Raw genomic sequence first — 17127 nt, 5'->3', positions numbered from 1 at the left:
TTTTTTTAGTTGATATATGGTGAGGCTCTACAGGCCCATATGTTAAAATTAATAATAATAGCTAATGTGTGTAGCACCTTGGGGAAAAATCAGCCATAAAAAGTACAAAACTAACAATAAAATACACAGTTATGTAGGCCTATGAATTAAAAAGCATGCATAAGGAATACAAGATAAATTAAGCTTATAACCATGGCTGAATAAAACAATAAGAACACCGAGGATAACACGTAAAAACAACAAAAAACAACAAAAAAAACTACGTGGTAACTAAAAAAGAAAACATTCTTGGCCTACATTCGTTGGAAGCTGTAGTTTCCGAGCCGCCCCTGAAGGCGTCAGGAGCGCGGCGGCTGTCAGCGGTGGATGAGGACGGAGATTATCCTCCTTTACTGCGACTCAGTGTTAACACGGATCCACACGGGCAGGAGGTGCTTAGTGACACAAAATGGGAAACGCCGACACCAAACTTCACTTCAGGAAGGCGGTGATCCAGCTCACCACCAAAACTCAGGTCGGTTTATTACAACTGAACACCGTTAAATGACAGAGACGAGCGAGGAGCGCGTCGGTCGTGCGTTTGTGGTTTTAATTCTGGCTGTGGAGATAAAGTTGGAGTGCCAGATGGTAGCCTGAACTGCAGCCCAGATGACATGGAAGAGGGAAGAGAAAAAGGAAAACACAGCAGGCAGTCTATATTGTTGGTTTTCAGACAAAATACAAAGACATCACCTGAAATATTTAGATTTTATTTTAATATTTGTGATGTTAAAGTCACTGAAAACCATCATTCTGTTCTTCTGTTTTCACTTCTTCCAGTATCTTGCTTATGTAGTAGATCACCCTTTAATAACATGAACATGTAACATGAAACATGTTGAATTAAATTAGTTTACAACAGGAAGCAGACATGTGTTATACTAACAGGTGAATTTAAGGTGGAACTAACTAGATACAGTAGAATTAATATACAAGGTTCCCCTCCTGTTTCAGTACTGTGTGTTGGTTAAAACTGTAACAATTAGTCCATTATTAGGTTAACGTATGAGCAGACAGTTAAAGTGATTCACAAGCAAACTGTTTTATGATTGATCGATCATTTGAGTCCATTTTTAAGCAATAATATATTTCTTACAGTCAGGTCAAAACGTCTAAGAACACAAATATATTATTGTTTTCATTACAGATGATGATATTAGTTTAACAATATGAGTGTAAATTCAAATCTTTAAAAAAATGTCCATGAAATTATTTGGTATGTACTCGAGCTGGAATGGACTCCACAAGTTCGTCCAACACACGTCAAAGCTTTGCGGGGGCTGCCTGATGACCAAAGAAGACCATGGAGTCATGGCTGTTGTTGACTTTCCTTCACAGTCAACTCATTAAAACCCTTTGCTGAAATGACAGCATACACTCAAACTGGCATGGACTCCACAAGTTTGTGCAAAACACAAGCTACCTGAAGACCAAAGAAGAACGAGGAGTTCTGACTGTCATTGACTTTTCTCCGCAGTCACCTGACCTCAACCCTGTCTCTTTAATGACAACATTTACTTGAGCTGGCATGGACCCCACAAGTTTGTGCAAAACACCTTAATGCTTTGACTGAACTACCTGAAGACCAAAGAATACAGAGGAGTCCTGACAGTCATGGACTTTCCTCCACAGCCACCAAACCACAACCCTTTTTTCTGTAATGACAACATGTAGTCGAGCTGGCATGGACTCCACAAGTTTGTCCAACACATGTCAAAGCTTTGTAAGGACTACCTGAAGACCAAAGAAGACCATGGAGTCATGGCTGTTATTGACTTTACCCCACAGTCACCTCATTAAAACCATTTGCTGAAATTACAACATACACTCAAACTGGCATGGACTCCACAAGTTTGTGCAATACACGAGCTACCTGAAGACCAAAGAAGAACAAGGAGTTCTGACTGTCATTGACTTTCCTCCACAGTCACCTGACTTCAACCCTGTCTCTTTAATGACAACATTTACTTGAGCTGGCATGGACCCCACACGTTGTGCAAGACACCTTAAAGCTTTGACAAAGCTGCCTGAAGTCCAAAGAAGAATGAGGAGTTCTGACTGTCATGGACCTTCCTCCGCAGTCACCGAACCACAACCCCTTTTTCTGTAATGTCAACATGTACTCCAGCTGGCATGGACTCCACGAGTTTTCGAGTTTTGCTCTGCAAAGCTTTGAGGTGTGTTAGACAGACTTGTGAAGTCCATGCCAGCTCGACCACACACCAAACACCAAGATATTCTGATTCTATGGACATTTTTCATAGAACTAAACTCTTGTTTTTAACTTAATTATTAAGTTGATAGTTATTTCTTAACTTTCTGATATTTTAAAACAAAAACAATCAGTGAATGAAGAAAATAGCTGAAGTATAACTGAAACAACAGTTAAGTTGTACTGACCTGTTTTGACCTATCCTGCAGCCCGTAGAGGCCACAGACGATGCCTTCTGGGATCAGTTCTGGGTCGACTCCTCCACCACCATCCAGGACGTCTTCGCTCTGGTGCCGGCGGCTGAGATCCGAGCTGTAAGAGAGGAGTCTCCGTCCAACCTGGCAACCCTCTGCTACAAGGTAACCTGCAGTAATGATGAGGGGATACTGTGCTGATGTTTGATCTTTATATTGATTAAAAAAAGCAACTAAAGCTTTCCAGTAAATTAATGCCATACAATATGCAACATTTCTTTCTGAAATGTAGTGAAGTAAAAACATAAAGTAACATAGAAATACTTGGGTAAAGTGGTTCCTGATTAACCAAAGTACTACCGTTCTTGAGTAAATGTACTTAGTTACCTTCCACTCGTGTCTTGGCTCCATCCTGGATACAGTCAGAGTCAAAAGAATGCTGCTGTTTGTTGTTCCCACACTTTAAACGTGACACACATCAGTGTTCGTAAAGGTCAGAGGATATTGGAATGAAAAAGCAGATTCTACAAATTCCTGCAACAAGGAACAGATCTTTAGTTACAGATAAAGCACGAGTTCAGAGTCGTAACTGTCTTAGTTCATTGTTTGATCAGATGTTTTCTGATTCAAGTCAAAATTTCCTGTTTTTCATTTTGGCGGAGTTCTTTCATAGCTCCATTTGTTCAGTCGACTTATAACGTTTGAGAATTTAAACAATTTTTGGTGAATGGAAAGAGATGTATAAAAAAATGTATTGTTTTGCTTCTAAAACTCAATAATATATCTGCACTAGAATAGAAAATGTTCAAACCATACTCTGGTCTATGGCAGTTTAGCGTAGCCTCTCTTGTACGGCTGCTTCTGTGTTTAATGACACAGTTCCTGGAGTCGTGTCATTAAACCACAACCCGTCGTTTTAACACTTTGCTGTTTGTTCACATTAAAACTGCTGTAAGTGAGACACTTTTCCAATTCTTTCCCCATTTAGTAGCTTTAGGTTAAAGGCCTTAAACTCTTCTTCATGTGTGTTTTTGTCCTCAGGCGGTGGAGAGGTTGGTCCAGGCCGCAGACTCCGGCTGCCCCTCAGAGAAACAGCGGCAGATCGTCCTGAACTGCGTCCGCCTGCTTACCCGCATCCTGCCCTACATCTTCGAGGACGCTGACTGGCGAGGCTTCTTCTGGTCCACGGTGCCCGGCGCCGGCAGAGCGGGGGTAACCACTCCGACACACAATCTGTCACAGGAAGTGTTCTGGAGAGAGGCCACAAACACTCAGCCGAGGCCTGATGTAACGTCTGCACTCTCTGCTGTTTGAAAGAGTTTCTGGTGCCGTTGCTCACTTCAGTTGTGTGTGTGGGCTGGAAGAGGAAGCAAGGATTCTGTTTCTACTAGTCAACCGACCAGTGTGTGTACCGATATACAAGACCTGGCTGTGATCTATTCAGGCTCTTTCTTCTCCGGTCCCATTATCTAAATTACTGTTTTAATCTGTTATTAACGGGAAGTTGTTCCCTGACAGTTACCGGCAGAGCAATTTTCAGTTTAATGTCAAAACACTGACTAAATACATACACAGCTAAAAAAGAATAAAGATGTATGAGAATTTTTTTTTTTTTTTTTTTTTTTTACATGTTAAAGGAGCAGTTCACCAAATTTTCAAAGGTGTTAAATAGTATAAAACCAGTTTTGGTATATTTCCTGTACTTTCTGTGACGGAAAATGTTAACCAAATTTACCATTTTAATTTGGGCTTGTACTTGACTTTGGACTTTGTAACTCAGTGTCCATTGTAGCCGTTTCCAGAGCTTCCAACCCCATCGCTGCTCTTCTGATTGAGACATGCAGTTTAAACTGTCAAGGTCATCAATGAACTTTCAGGAATCAACTGTTATGTTACATTATAACAACAGTCAAAAATCCAGTGAATCATACTAGCAAAACTTAAAGGCACCCTGTGGAGGTTCTGACCACTAGTGGCACCGTGGAGCTCTATGTGGCCCCAGACAGGTGATGTGATTCCTGCCAAAGGCTTTAAGCTTCTTTGTGGCCGTAACACCAACTGTAGCAAAAGGCAGCCAAGAAGAAGACATAGTGAACAATGCAAGGATCAGAATATTGATAAGAGTTCGCTTTGTACATGTTTAATGAGAAAGGAAACGCTTTTGGCATGCGTGTTAGACCTCAAGGATTCACCAAATGTGTTGTTGAATCAGCAAGAAAATGTTTCACCTTTTACAGACACCAGTCTCAAAATGCCTCCAAGTCAAAGAAATAAAATACATGAAATACATGAACAAAGATAAAACTTCAGAGAAAATTAAGAAGGTGATATGTACAAATAGTAAAGATAATATTCAAGCTAAACCAACAGTGAATGTGAACAAGACTTTTGTTTACGGGGAGAAAACTCAGCAGAGAATCTTTACATTTTGATTTGGAGAAAGCTCGACAGTCAACTGGAGATCATAAGGATTTGGCACCCTGTGGAAAAAAATCTTCATTATTTTTTAAAAACCCCTAAAGTTTTCCTTCAGACTAACTCACAGAGATGAATAAAAGCCGTGCTGTCTGTCTGAGGCGACTGCACCACATGCTGTGTTTGAAACATCAGACGGAGGAATCGTATCCTCCTGCAGAACTTTAATCTGTCAGCAGCTCCGCAGACATCAGACGATCCGAGGCCCCGTTGAGACTCCCGGTTCAAACCTACACCCGTTAGAAGTGATGGTGCTGTCTGAGGCTGAAGCTGTTGATGCTGTCGAGGTCACTGTCCGAAAAACAACCCTCCCTGCTCTCCCCCCTCCTCCCTCCTCCCTCCTCCCGACGGCAGCTGGTTCTCTGGTTACCTGGTCGGCAGGGGACCCACAGTCCAAACACTGCCCATATTGTATCCCCCCTCCTCCTCCTGGCCACTGGTTGAATTAAGGAGGGATTGAATGTCGCTTAATTAAAGTGTGGGACTGAGGTGAAGTGCAGTTTGTAGTTGTATGAATTCAGTTTGTGGTTCTGCAGAGAGATGCTGCTACTGACACGATTCAAAGACAAGAAAACAGAGAATCTGTGAATTTATAGATGATCCATGACATTTTGTATTTGTATGCAGTATAAGTGAAGTCCTCTTTGTAGGCGTGGACACAATAATGTAAACATCTGTCGAGTTAAATCAAATGACGATGCTGCAGATGTTGATTGGTGAGGCTGTTTGTGACGCTTCGGTGGTTTGATGTTTTGGACTCAAATGATGCTCAGATCATCATATCCTCAAATATCAGACGGTCTGTAACGTAACATCTGTGACACCTCCTAACTCGTCTCTTCGCCCTCCAGCGCCTGGATGAAGATGATGGCGAGGACGAGGCGCGGCCGCTGGCTGAGTCTCTGCTGCTCGCCATCGCCGACCTGCTCTTCTGTCCGGATTTCACCGCTCAGAGTCACAAGAAGAGCAGCGCGGTGAGTCCTCCGCCTCCCACATTACGCTGACATTCAGCTGCGGCCTCATTATCCCAGAGTGCAGCTGGACACAAACACCTGCCAATATTCAGTATTTAATTACAGATTTACCAGAGCATGGCCTCGGGTTCATTCACTGACATGCGAGGGACGTTTCTGCAGCAGAGCTAGGGCTGCTTAAAGGAACAGTCGACAATTTGGGAACGTTCGTTTCCAAGACGGGACGAGAAGATCGATCAGTCTGGAGCTAGGAGTGGTTAGCGTAGCTTAGCATTAAGTCTGTAAGCAGGGGGGAAAGGGCTAGCCAGACTCAGTTCAACCATTTTTTTTTTCTGGAGTCACTGTTGTCTTGTCAACAAAATTGTTTTTACACTACTACTACTTTGCTTTTGATTTCTCGTGATCTTTGCAAGTGAGGAGACACTCGCCATGTTGAAAATAAATCCCTGAGGAAGAGCCACAGAGGAGGGATCCCTCTCCCAGGTCGGACAGGCATGCAGTAGATGTTGAATGTCCAGAAACAGAACAACATAAATCACAGTTTACAAATTCTATAAAATATGCGTGACGATTGTGGATCTGGGAGGACGACTGAGCAGGCCGAGGAAATCGCCAAGTGGTGCCCGAGTCACAGGGCCTCCATCTCTCTTGGTGATGGATGAAAGGGGACAGGACCATGTCTAGTCGTTCCGCATTTGTCGATTTATCAGGAATAAACAGATAAATTGGTAACTTAAGTGAACTGAACCATTAAAAGTCTTATTTGTAAGAATTGATTCCACACGCTTTGGGATGGTGGCGACCCGACCTACACTCTCAAAGCATTATTATTCGACGAGTTGGGAGTGAGATTCCAAAATCAACTTTTCTGACAAACGGGACCTTTTAATGAAGACATTGTTTGACCTCCAAGTCTTTACCAGGAAATGAAAGCTCAAATAGAAAGTTCTCTGTGAGAGCGTTCATGCTTCACGGGTCACCGAGGTGAGAACAAACGACAGCCGCCGGTCATTTTCCACCTGCCGAGCCGTGACAGTTTCCCTCACGCTCCAGCGAACTCTAATGTTTTTCCTCTGAGCGATGCGATCACGGAGGGGTTAGGGCCTTCAGGGCAGCCATTTTGTGTCACCTCCCTGCTCTCCGGCACCGCGTATGTTTGCTCGACCGGGTTAAGAAGCGTCCGCCCTGCTCTGCGCAGCCCAGTAGACAAACATGGCCACTCCTCCGGCTCATGTGGAGTAACTCATTAACTGGAGCTACTGACTGAGGAGATTGTGTGAGGGAGATAACAGAGCTCACTGGTACCGCCGCAGGGTGACTCACAGAGACCTGCAGCACCGGACTGACACTGATGTGGCCTCAAGGCAGAAACTCAGCAAACACCGAGCTGAAGACAGTTGTTTGACTGTTGGAAGATTAGCCCGAAACTTTGGAGAATACTTAATCGTGTGGGTTTTTTTTGAGAGAGTTGGTGGAGATATCTGCCTCATGTGGGTGTGATGTACAGAGCAGCAGTCAGGCGGTGGTTAGCCTAGCTTAGCATAAACACTGGAGTCAGGTGGGAAAAGCTAGCATGGCTGACTCTATCCAAATTTTTAACATCTGCACCTCTTAAACGTCGTCATTTACTGAATAAATCTAGTTTTATTTTTAAAATATTTCTTTTTCCAGCGAGTCACAATCCAAAACCACCTGATCAATACTTCCTGTGTGATAAACGTTTGTGTGTCTCGGCCCGGTGCCCTCTGCTGTCAGTTTACTCGTGAAGCTAGCAAAAGCAGCGCCTCGTCCGAGCTATTCATGAAGCTGTAGTTATCTGTGCTGATGTGTCTCACACACACACACACACACACACACACACACACACACACACACACACACACACACCATCAGCTTAGTCCACTTGTTGAATCACATGGTAAGAAGTAGGTGTGAACACAGTCGAATGTGTCTCTAATGGTTATATAAGCAGACTGTGAGTGTTGAGTCTCGGTTTATAAAGGCGGTCGGTAACTGTACACTGATAATCCTCAGTTTAACCAGTCAGTTCACCTTAAATGTGCTTCTGTTTGTTTTTTTGCTGATAACATTAAGTTTCTGACAGTTTCGAGTGTAGTGTACCTCCATCGACTTCCCACAGAGAGGATTTTCACTGGCCTAAACCTCAGTTTTTAATCATACTACAGCAGGGAACAATCACATCTTTGTCATTGATTGTTCAAACATGGAAGGACATATTGAAAGCCTTTATTAACGTGGCTAAACCGTAAATTTTTTAAATATTTTTAAAAATTATTTATGTTATGTTGCAGCCACTGCAAATAAGGTTTTAAATATTTCACCCAAAAAATATTAAAAACCTGATAATTTAATAAATACATATTTGAATAAATATGCCTACAAATATAAATATATCCTGAAAATATAAAATAAATCCTGAATTAAACAAAGGTTTTTTTTAATTTTTTTTTTATTATTATTCTTTATTATTTATTGAACTCTATTGAGTCTTTTTTATGTTTATGTTTAAGTTTATGTATATATTTATTGCCCCATTATTATTATTATTATTTATTTATTTCATGGACATATTTTTTTTTTCCAAAAGATATTTATTTTTTAATGTATTCATTTAATATTGATTAAAATATCAAATATTTATCCCAGAGCAAAAAACGTGAAGTTTTATAACAATATATCGGACAGAAGAGAAAAAGGGAGATAAAGGAATATCCTCACATTTGAAGAGCTTGAATTAGAGACCGTCTGATGTTTTGCTCATTTAATGACTCAAAGACTCTCCTGGCAGTTAACTGCTTGTCAATTATTATGACTGAACCAGTTCATTATAATGATCCATAATGATCAGAATAATACATCAGAGTGAGTAAGAGTGGGAAGGAGTATTTTTGTCATATTTCTGTCCCCTCATCAGGACGCAGCTGAAGACATTCAGTCCATCGACAGCTGTGAGTACATCTGGGAGGCCGGGGTGGGCTTCGCTCAGACTCCGCCTCTAAACTACGTCCACGACATCAACAGGTGAGACTGAACTCCTGATTAACCTCGTGGTGCAGATCCAGATTTAGTAGTTTCTTCACTACCAGGATCAATTTACCACACTTTTTTCTGGCTAAATACATTTTTGGGAGGATTTTAACTGTAAAATGTAAAATACATTTTTTGTGTGCTTGTTTGTTCAGGACGGAGCTGCTGAAGCTGCTCCTCACATGTTTCTCTGAAGCCATGTATCTCCCTCCGTCCTCCGAGAGAAAAAACCTCAACCCCTGGGTCTCCTTCTTCTGCTCCACAGAGAACAGGTGACACACACACACACACACACACACACACACACACACACACACACACACACACACACACACACACACACACACACACAAATGTAGACAAATTCTACTGTTTATGCAAAGCTGATAAGAGACTTGGAGAGGCCAATTATCGGCCTAGAACTCAACTAGTTCTATTATTCTATCTCTGAATAAAAGCGCCATTCCATGTATTTAGCCCTGAGCAGCGTCTGGCAGGTGTTCCTTCTCAGACTGCATTAAGCAAGTGCATCTGGTTTTAACACCAGTGTGACATAGTGGCCAAACTGTGTGGTTACAAAGACACATGATGCAAAAGGGGCGGAAAAACGAGAAGCTTACATTGTGAATGAAGTGGCTGTGAAATGCAGGACCAATTTTTCTGAGCGTCACAAAACCTGTGCAGAATTTTTAATGTAAACAATCAAAACTTGATCCTTTCAGTCAGATAAGAGCGGCAAAAATAAATCATCATTTCAGCCCAAACAATGTCAGAGGAGGGGAGATGTCCACGCTTTGTGGGCCCAGCACTGCAGAACCTAGGCTGAATATCCAGGTAATCTTATAACCGGGATTGGACCCAGCAACATAATAATGAATCGGGCCCAGCCTTCAACACTTCATTCAGATTTTCCTTGTTATATCCATGATAAATCCATGATATAAGTAATATAAGTAGATAAGGTGAGGCATGTAACCTGAGAGGCGAGACGCAGGGCTAACATTTTTCTTGACTCCTCTGTTCTGTCAGTCAGTAAAATGTTCGGAGAAATAATCATAAAGAAGGGGACAGAAATAGAACTGTGACCGCTGCCTGCTGTGCATTAACCTACACTGTGGAACATGACATGTCCCCTCTGAAGAGCCCTTCACTGCTCTGAACACTTGGGACACTGACAGGCCTCCATGTGTGAGATATACGTTCTGACCTCGACTCGTCTTTGACCCTTCAGACACGCCCTGCCGCTCTTCACCTCCCTGCTCAACGTGGTGTGTGCGTACGACCCCGTCGGCTACGGCTTCCCGTACAACCACCTGCTGTTCTCCGACCAGCGGGAGCTGCTGGTGGAGCAGGCGGTCCAGATCCTCATCGTCACCCTGGAGCAGGAGGCCGGGTCGGCCGCCGGCGCCGCCCTGCAGGCCCTGGACAGGTCTGCGTCTCCGTCAGCTGAGGAGGAGCAGGAGGTGAGAAGAAGATGAAGCAGTCATTTCTTAATTCATAATAAAAAACAGTGATTCTGACTTTAAATGATCTCCTTTTTTTTCAGTCAGCTGGACCTGAAAACCTCTTTGTGAATTATCTCTCCAGGATCCACAGAGAAGAGGTAAACGCAGCTGACCATCAGCCCCTGCAGAGGAGAGTACTTCAGGATGTTTTAATGTGTTTTCTGTGTTCACCAGGACTTGAGCTTCATCCTCAAAGGTCTGGCTCGGCTGCTCAACAACCCTCTGGTCCAGACGTACCTGCCTCGCTCCACCAAGAAGATCCAGTTCCACCAGGAGCTGCTGATCCTCTTCTGGAAGTTCTGTGACTTCAACAAGGTGTGGAGCTCGAGCTACGGACGCTGTTGAAGCCACTTTTGTATTTAATGTAGAAAAGAACAGCGGGGTCGTACATTGTTGAAATGTAAAAATAGTGACTGAGTGCACCATGTTCATAATCTGAAAACTCAAACATATGCTTCTGTTGTTTTTTTTTTATGCGGGGGAGTTAAAAGTTGAACTTTGTGTTTTTTTAGAAATTCCTCTTCTTTGTGCTGAAGAGCAGCGACGTGTTGGACATGCTGGTTCCCATCCTCTTCAACCTGAACGATGCCCGAGCAGATCAGTGTGAGTCAGAGCCGCCCTGCGCAGTGTGTGTGTGTGGGAAGATTAAATATAATGCGTGTGCATTAAGTGCTAACATCCGGGGATCATTATTAAAAACCTTCTCCCCTGCAGCTCGTGTCGGCCTCATGCACATCGGCGTGTTCATCCTGCTGCTGCTGAGCGGAGAGAGAAACTTCGGGGTCCGTCTGAACAAACCGTTCACCCTGCGCGTCCCGATGGACATTCCTGTTTTCACGGGAACCCATGCCGACCTGCTCATCGTGGTAAGAGGTTCTCCGTGGTGAAACCATCCTTGCCACTTCTAACGATTTTCCCCAGAGACTCCTGTTGTATGAGAGTGTTTGAGTGACAGAGGGACAGAAAGAAATAATCACATTTACAGACGTCCTGGAAAGAATTCACATTTACTACTAGGGGTGTGCCAAAATATCGATACCACGATATATCGCGATATTTCGTCTTGAGGTACGTTATCGATACACTGGCACCAAATATCGATATTTAAAAATGTAAAAAAGAATAATTATTTTTTTTTTTTGGGCCACCACCACCACCCCTCTTCGAAGGACAACTTTATCTTTATTCAAACATGGGTATACAACCAAATAAAAAAAAAAAATGGTTTAAGCAGCCCCGAAACCCACACATATCGATATTTAATGATAGTTGTAGTCAGTGTGTGTGTTAAGAAGAGTCTGTGCAATATACTCTTTGTTTACTTGGCTGTCATTCATGTGAAATTGATTGACAATGTTTTGTAATTCCTGTGAAATGGATTCAGTGCAGTCAATAAATTCTGAATTTCTTCAGTGACACAGATATCGTGATGTATCGTGGATGAAATTCCTTGCAATATATTGATTATCGCAGAATCGCTGTATTGTGATATTATCGTTATCGTGGGCAAAATATCGTGATAGTATCGTATCGCGTGGTACCTGGTGATAAGTTTCAAACGACATGGGCTAGTGGTTTTCAAATCTGTTGCGTCAATCTTTCTGTCGTTCACTCCAAGCCACCATCAAGAGGCTGACAAACACAGGAAGTGGCACCTATAGACTCTCTAAAGGGCCGGTGCAAAATATAAATGGGTGCATTATTAGTTTATGCTACTAAATTCAGCCCAGGTAGCAACTAAACAACCAAATGGAGAGTCTAAGTGTAGATGTTTTTGGCGAGTTTGTGATTTGGAATTATATCATTCAAATTTACTTGCTGAGCACATCTGAGGTTTACAAAGGACATCTTCCACAGATTAAATCTGAGGTAATATGGTAAATTAGACCCTCCCTTTGTGAAGACGTTAACCCTGTTAAAGAATATTTGATATATTTCCAGACTTGCATGTCAATTTTCTCTTCACTTTTTGCGTTTAGATCTTCCACAAGATCGTCACCAGTGGACACCAGCGCCTCCACCCTCTGTTCGACTGCCTGCTCACAGTCATAGTGAACAGTGAGTGTGACATGACGCGGGACAGGTCGCCATCTGGTGGCTCAAAAGAAGAAGTGCAGAGTGTTTTAAAGTCTCTCTGTGACTCTGTTTCCTGTTTTTGTTTCACCTGCAGTTTCTCCGTATCTGAAGAGTCTGTCCATGGTGGCGGCAAACAAGCTGCTCCACCTCCTGGAGGCCTTCTCCACCCCCTGGTTCCTCTTCTCCTCACCCCAGAACCACCACCTGGTCTTCTTCCTGCTGGAGGTCTTCAACAACATCATCCAGTATCAGTTTGATGGTGAGAACACAGATGTGAACTCAGGTCGAATTGAACAGCATGCTACCAGCCTCTACCAACGACTGAATCTCCCTCACAGGGAACTGCAACCTCGTGTACGCCATCATCCGGAAGAGGAACGTTTTCCACCAGCTGGCCAACCTGCCGTCCGACATGGCGTCTATTCAGAAGGCCCTGCAGAGGAAGAAGAAGTCTGGGATCTCCAGAACGAACTCTATAGAGACGGTGTCCATGGAGGGCTCCAGACCGGCTGTGCCTGCTGAGCCGGGCACGCTCAAAGCCAGCCTCGAGGCCACTCCAGGTAGGAAGTTAGATCACAACAAACACTGAAAGTTTCACTTTTAAGAATTCTTATACCTCTTTCACCTGGACAAAGATCCAACCAACACTTTGCTCAGATCTCTGGGTGTTTGTCAGCTCCGGCTCTGATCGTTTGTCGTGAAAACACCCGGGTGAACATGCTGTGAAGCTGGGCTTGTTAATTCTTTTCCACCCGCCTTTTGTTCAAGCAGCGCTCCAAGTTGAGTTTGAAAACGTGACAGAAGTAAGAGATATTAAAAATGCGTCCACCGGAGGGGCTTCCGAGCCAAACAGCCGCCTGGTCGCTACTGCACATGTGCAACTCTCAGCAGAGATGAGAAAGAAGCGAGATGTCTCACTGCTTACTGCTGCCATCATCAGCTCTGGTAAAAAAACCAATGTGTCGGATTCAGAATGTTGTTGATTAAGACTTTTTAAACCGACTTCCGTATCTTCTGGAAGTGATCTGATGCTTTCTACTGTTCCTCGTTTGTGATGATGAACGTGACACACAAGGGAAAAAAAAACAGAAAGGCAAAGTTGTCTCCTGTAAATCCTTTTTATTCAGTAAGAAGGACACAAGATACAACCTTCTCGTCGTTCCAGCCTTACAGGGGGAGAAGACTTTACGCTCAAAATATCTGCTTTTTCTCTTCAGGCATCGATAAGATCACAGAGAAGGCTCAGGTGAGTGAGGACGGCACCATGGTCGCCGTGCCACACTCGGACTCTCCACAGGCGACGGCTGACTGCAGCGCTGCAGCCGGAGGCAGCGACACGGAGTCCAACTCAGAGAGAGACCACGAGGTAACGGCGCCTCACATCACTGATGTTCTCGCCACGTCTTCCACTTTCTGCTGTTAAAGTGGTTTATCCCGTCGTCAGGTGTATCAGGCGGAGTCGGAGGCAACGAGGAGTCGACTGTCCAGTGTGTCGTCATCAGCAGCCTGGAACCCCAATCCAGACTGGGTACGGAAAAACTGTTTTCTGATGTTTTTATCTAATTCCGTTTCTTCAATCAAACTAATTAATGAATTTTGATCAAAAACTCACAGGTTTTCTGTCAATACCAGGTGATATTTGTATAAATGTGGAACTAATTTGTTATAATTTGACTGAGAACTGTATGAACTTGAATCGTAAATGGATTTTTTTGCTTTTATTAACTATTTGTGTCCTGTGAATACGTACTTGCACATATATTTTGTCCTTTTTCTTAAATACTAACACAAATCTAATCTCCAGTTGTAATTTTCAGTCTCATAGAACATTCGACATGTGTGAACATCTATAGATATTTTGATTTTAACATTATAGAAGATGTAACACTATCACACGTACAGTCTAACACACACGGAGCAGCTCATGTGCCCCTCCCCCCTCTGTTACCTGTGTGTCTCAGGTGTTGTCGTGGAAAGTGAAGCTTCCTCTTCAGACCATCATGCGGCTCTTACAAGTCCTGGTCCCTCAGGTGGAGAAGATTTGCATCGACAAGTAGGAAACGATTGAACTTTTAAACCCTGAAGTGAATGGAATACGTGACCTTTTTGGTGTCGTGTCTTGCTGTTGTGTTGTCGTGTATTTGTGGAGCACTTTGTGATGCCGGTTCAGTCCCGGTGACTCTTGGTGTTCATACTACACCTGCTGATGGGGCGGGTGGAGCCTTGTGAAGCTTCAGGTCTTCAGACTCACTGAACACAGCGCCCTCTGGAGGCTGGTAAAGCTTAATACCACCACCAGACCTCACTATTTATAGTGTCAGTCTCACAATCTCGTGCAATAAAACAATAAAAGCCGAGATGCCTGCATGTTATAAAAACTGTTTCATCCACATGGTGCCACAGTAAATATAGATGTAACTGTTCTACTGTAAACTGTCCCAAACGCCTCGATATAAAAATATATTTTGCTATATTTAACAAAACATTAATGTATCTTCTGGTGCAGTTTCGTCCACCATAGTCATTAAAGCGAGAGTGATACTGAATAAATTAGAGACTCTTTTACATCATTGTGTCAGTTAATGTTCTCATACTGAACATCACCATGTTTCCATTAACCTCCTCTCATAGTTTAGCTGTAAAAACCTCCCAAACAATCTCACCGACTGACGCACCTTTGAGGATTGAGGTGATGTTCTTCATCGGACACAATTTCCGGCACGCTTTATTGCAACAGGGTCGTCACGGGTGTGAAACTGGCCACGGAGCTTCGTTATCTGTTTTATTGTGTTAATATTAAAACTGCCTCCGCCGCTGCTGGGAATATAAAATAAATCCCCGCCCTTTTATCTCAAGTCTCTTGGTAACAACAGATGTTTGGATTGGCAACTATTGAAAACTTGTGTAAAATCTGGGCTGCAGCAAACATTTACTTTGGTTATTGATACATGCACTGATTGTGGAGAGGAACAAGCCTCAATGTTCTCCGTTTGTCTTCTGAACTCATCACCACATATGAACTCCTGGAAGAAACTGTCAACAAACTGTAGACCGGAGAGGTCAAACTCATTTTAGTTCATGAGACACATGCAGTCCAAGATGATCTCAAGTGGGCTAGGCTAAAGAAGTTAATTCTAAAAACATTCACAGATGATGATAAAAAAATAAAAAATAACTTCAGTCTGATTGTTGTTGCCGTCCTCAGGGGTTTGACGGACGAGTCAGAAATCCTCAAGTTCCTTCAGCACGGCACGCTCGTCGGCCTCCTGCCCGTCCCCCATCCCATCCTCATCAGGAAGTACCAGGCCAACGCCGGCACGGCCATGTGGTTCCGCACATACATGTGGGGAGTCATCTACCTACGGTAAACACGCCGCGCCTGTTTAATTGACTCGCTGTGTGTGTGGATCTAGATAATAACAAGGAAGCAGTCGGTAGATTAACGTGGAAGAACAAACATTTGTCTCAAACCAGCCCGACGAGTGTTGAGTAAGCGTTTGGCTGTCATGGCTTTAGTTTCAACAATGACCTTGTTTTTTTTTCTCTCTGATTCGTCTTTGTAGCAACGTGGATCCTCCGATCTGGTACGACACGGACATCAGGCTCTTTGAGATCCAGAGGATTTAAAGCGTCTGTTTTTTTTTTTCCACCCACTCACCGACAAAGAAGATCCGGTTCACCTCCCTCACACCTGAGCTGTGACCAAAAGGAAGTGATGATCGTCAGTCTTCCTGCCAACCTTCAGGATTCAGACCAAAATGAGGCAAAACATCGAGTCGGAGTAGAAAGAAATGCCAAATCGACATGAATTGAATATTAATGTATTCGCTCTGCCAAAATATAATTAGTAGTCGGAAGGGAAGTTTTTGCACGTCTTTGTGTTGTCTGTTCAAACACGCTCGACACTTTCTGCTTGTCTTTTAAACTCCTCGCCAAATGTGAACTCCTGGATGCAACAGACTGAAGGAAACTGTCGAGCTGAAGTCTTTCACACCGAGCTGAAAGGGAACTGAAACTGTACTGCAAAATGTAAATACAGTGTGTTTGTTTGCCGAATTAAAACCTGTTCAGATCGGTTTGAGCTCAGAGGAAGTTCTTTCATGTGAAGCTTTTTCTCCTGAAACGCATTATGTGGCCAAAAGTATGTGGACACTTGAACATCACACCCATGTGAAGTTGAGGTGATTAACCGCCGCTGCATCGGCCTCGACTCCTTCCTCCAGATGTTGATCCTGCTGCAGAGACTCCCGTTCAGTCACCCATACAAATAGTAGCAGAGAAGAAGTCGTATAGTATCTGACACTGACTATACTTTATTAATAAAAGTGCAAGTACATCATAGATAAAACCGATATTCAGCATTTTTTTGATTACATAAATCAGCGGTTGTTTTTATCCAGTTGCAGATAAAGTAAGTTTATGAAGTGCTTCTCTGCTGATGCAGCACGTATCCGCAAAAAAACGAGTCACTAAAGTTGTTAAATAAATGTAGAGGGGCGAGAAGTACGATATTCACTTACAGAAACGTAGCTGATTAGAAGTATAAGGCAACAGAACAGTGAGACAGACAGTCAAGTAAAGTAAGGCATTTTAAACATAAGGAA

At 43.2% G+C, this 17127-nt stretch overlaps 1 protein-coding gene across 2 annotated transcripts; it reads left to right on the top strand.

Moving 5' to 3' along the window:
- Positions 1–345: 345 nt before the first annotated feature.
- Positions 346–16604, top strand: hid1b (HID1 domain containing b). Of its 2 annotated transcripts, XM_030399295.1 has the most exons (20): positions 346–514; positions 2461–2610; positions 3487–3657; positions 5772–5894; positions 8830–8936; positions 9098–9214; positions 10174–10405; positions 10489–10545; positions 10622–10762; positions 10960–11050; positions 11162–11313; positions 12427–12505; positions 12618–12782; positions 12862–13083; positions 13295–13468; positions 13741–13889; positions 13968–14051; positions 14485–14576; positions 15729–15887; positions 16087–16604. In XM_030399295.1, the coding sequence occupies exons 1-20, from the start codon at positions 449–451 to the stop codon at positions 16148–16150; spliced, it is 2595 nt and encodes an 864-aa protein (XP_030255155.1). In that variant the 5' UTR covers positions 346–448; the 3' UTR covers positions 16151–16604. The 2 variants fall into 2 exon arrangements, with proteins under 2 accessions (XP_030255155.1, XP_030255157.1); XM_030399297.1 differs by lacking the exon at positions 13295–13468.
- Positions 16605–17127: the final 523 nt, after the last annotated feature.

Source organism: Sparus aurata, chromosome 20 (genome assembly GCF_900880675.1).
Source record: "Sparus aurata chromosome 20, fSpaAur1.1, whole genome shotgun sequence".
NCBI lineage: Eukaryota > Metazoa > Chordata > Actinopteri > Spariformes > Sparidae > Sparus > Sparus aurata.
This window is presented reverse-complemented; position numbering and strand designations above follow the sequence as displayed.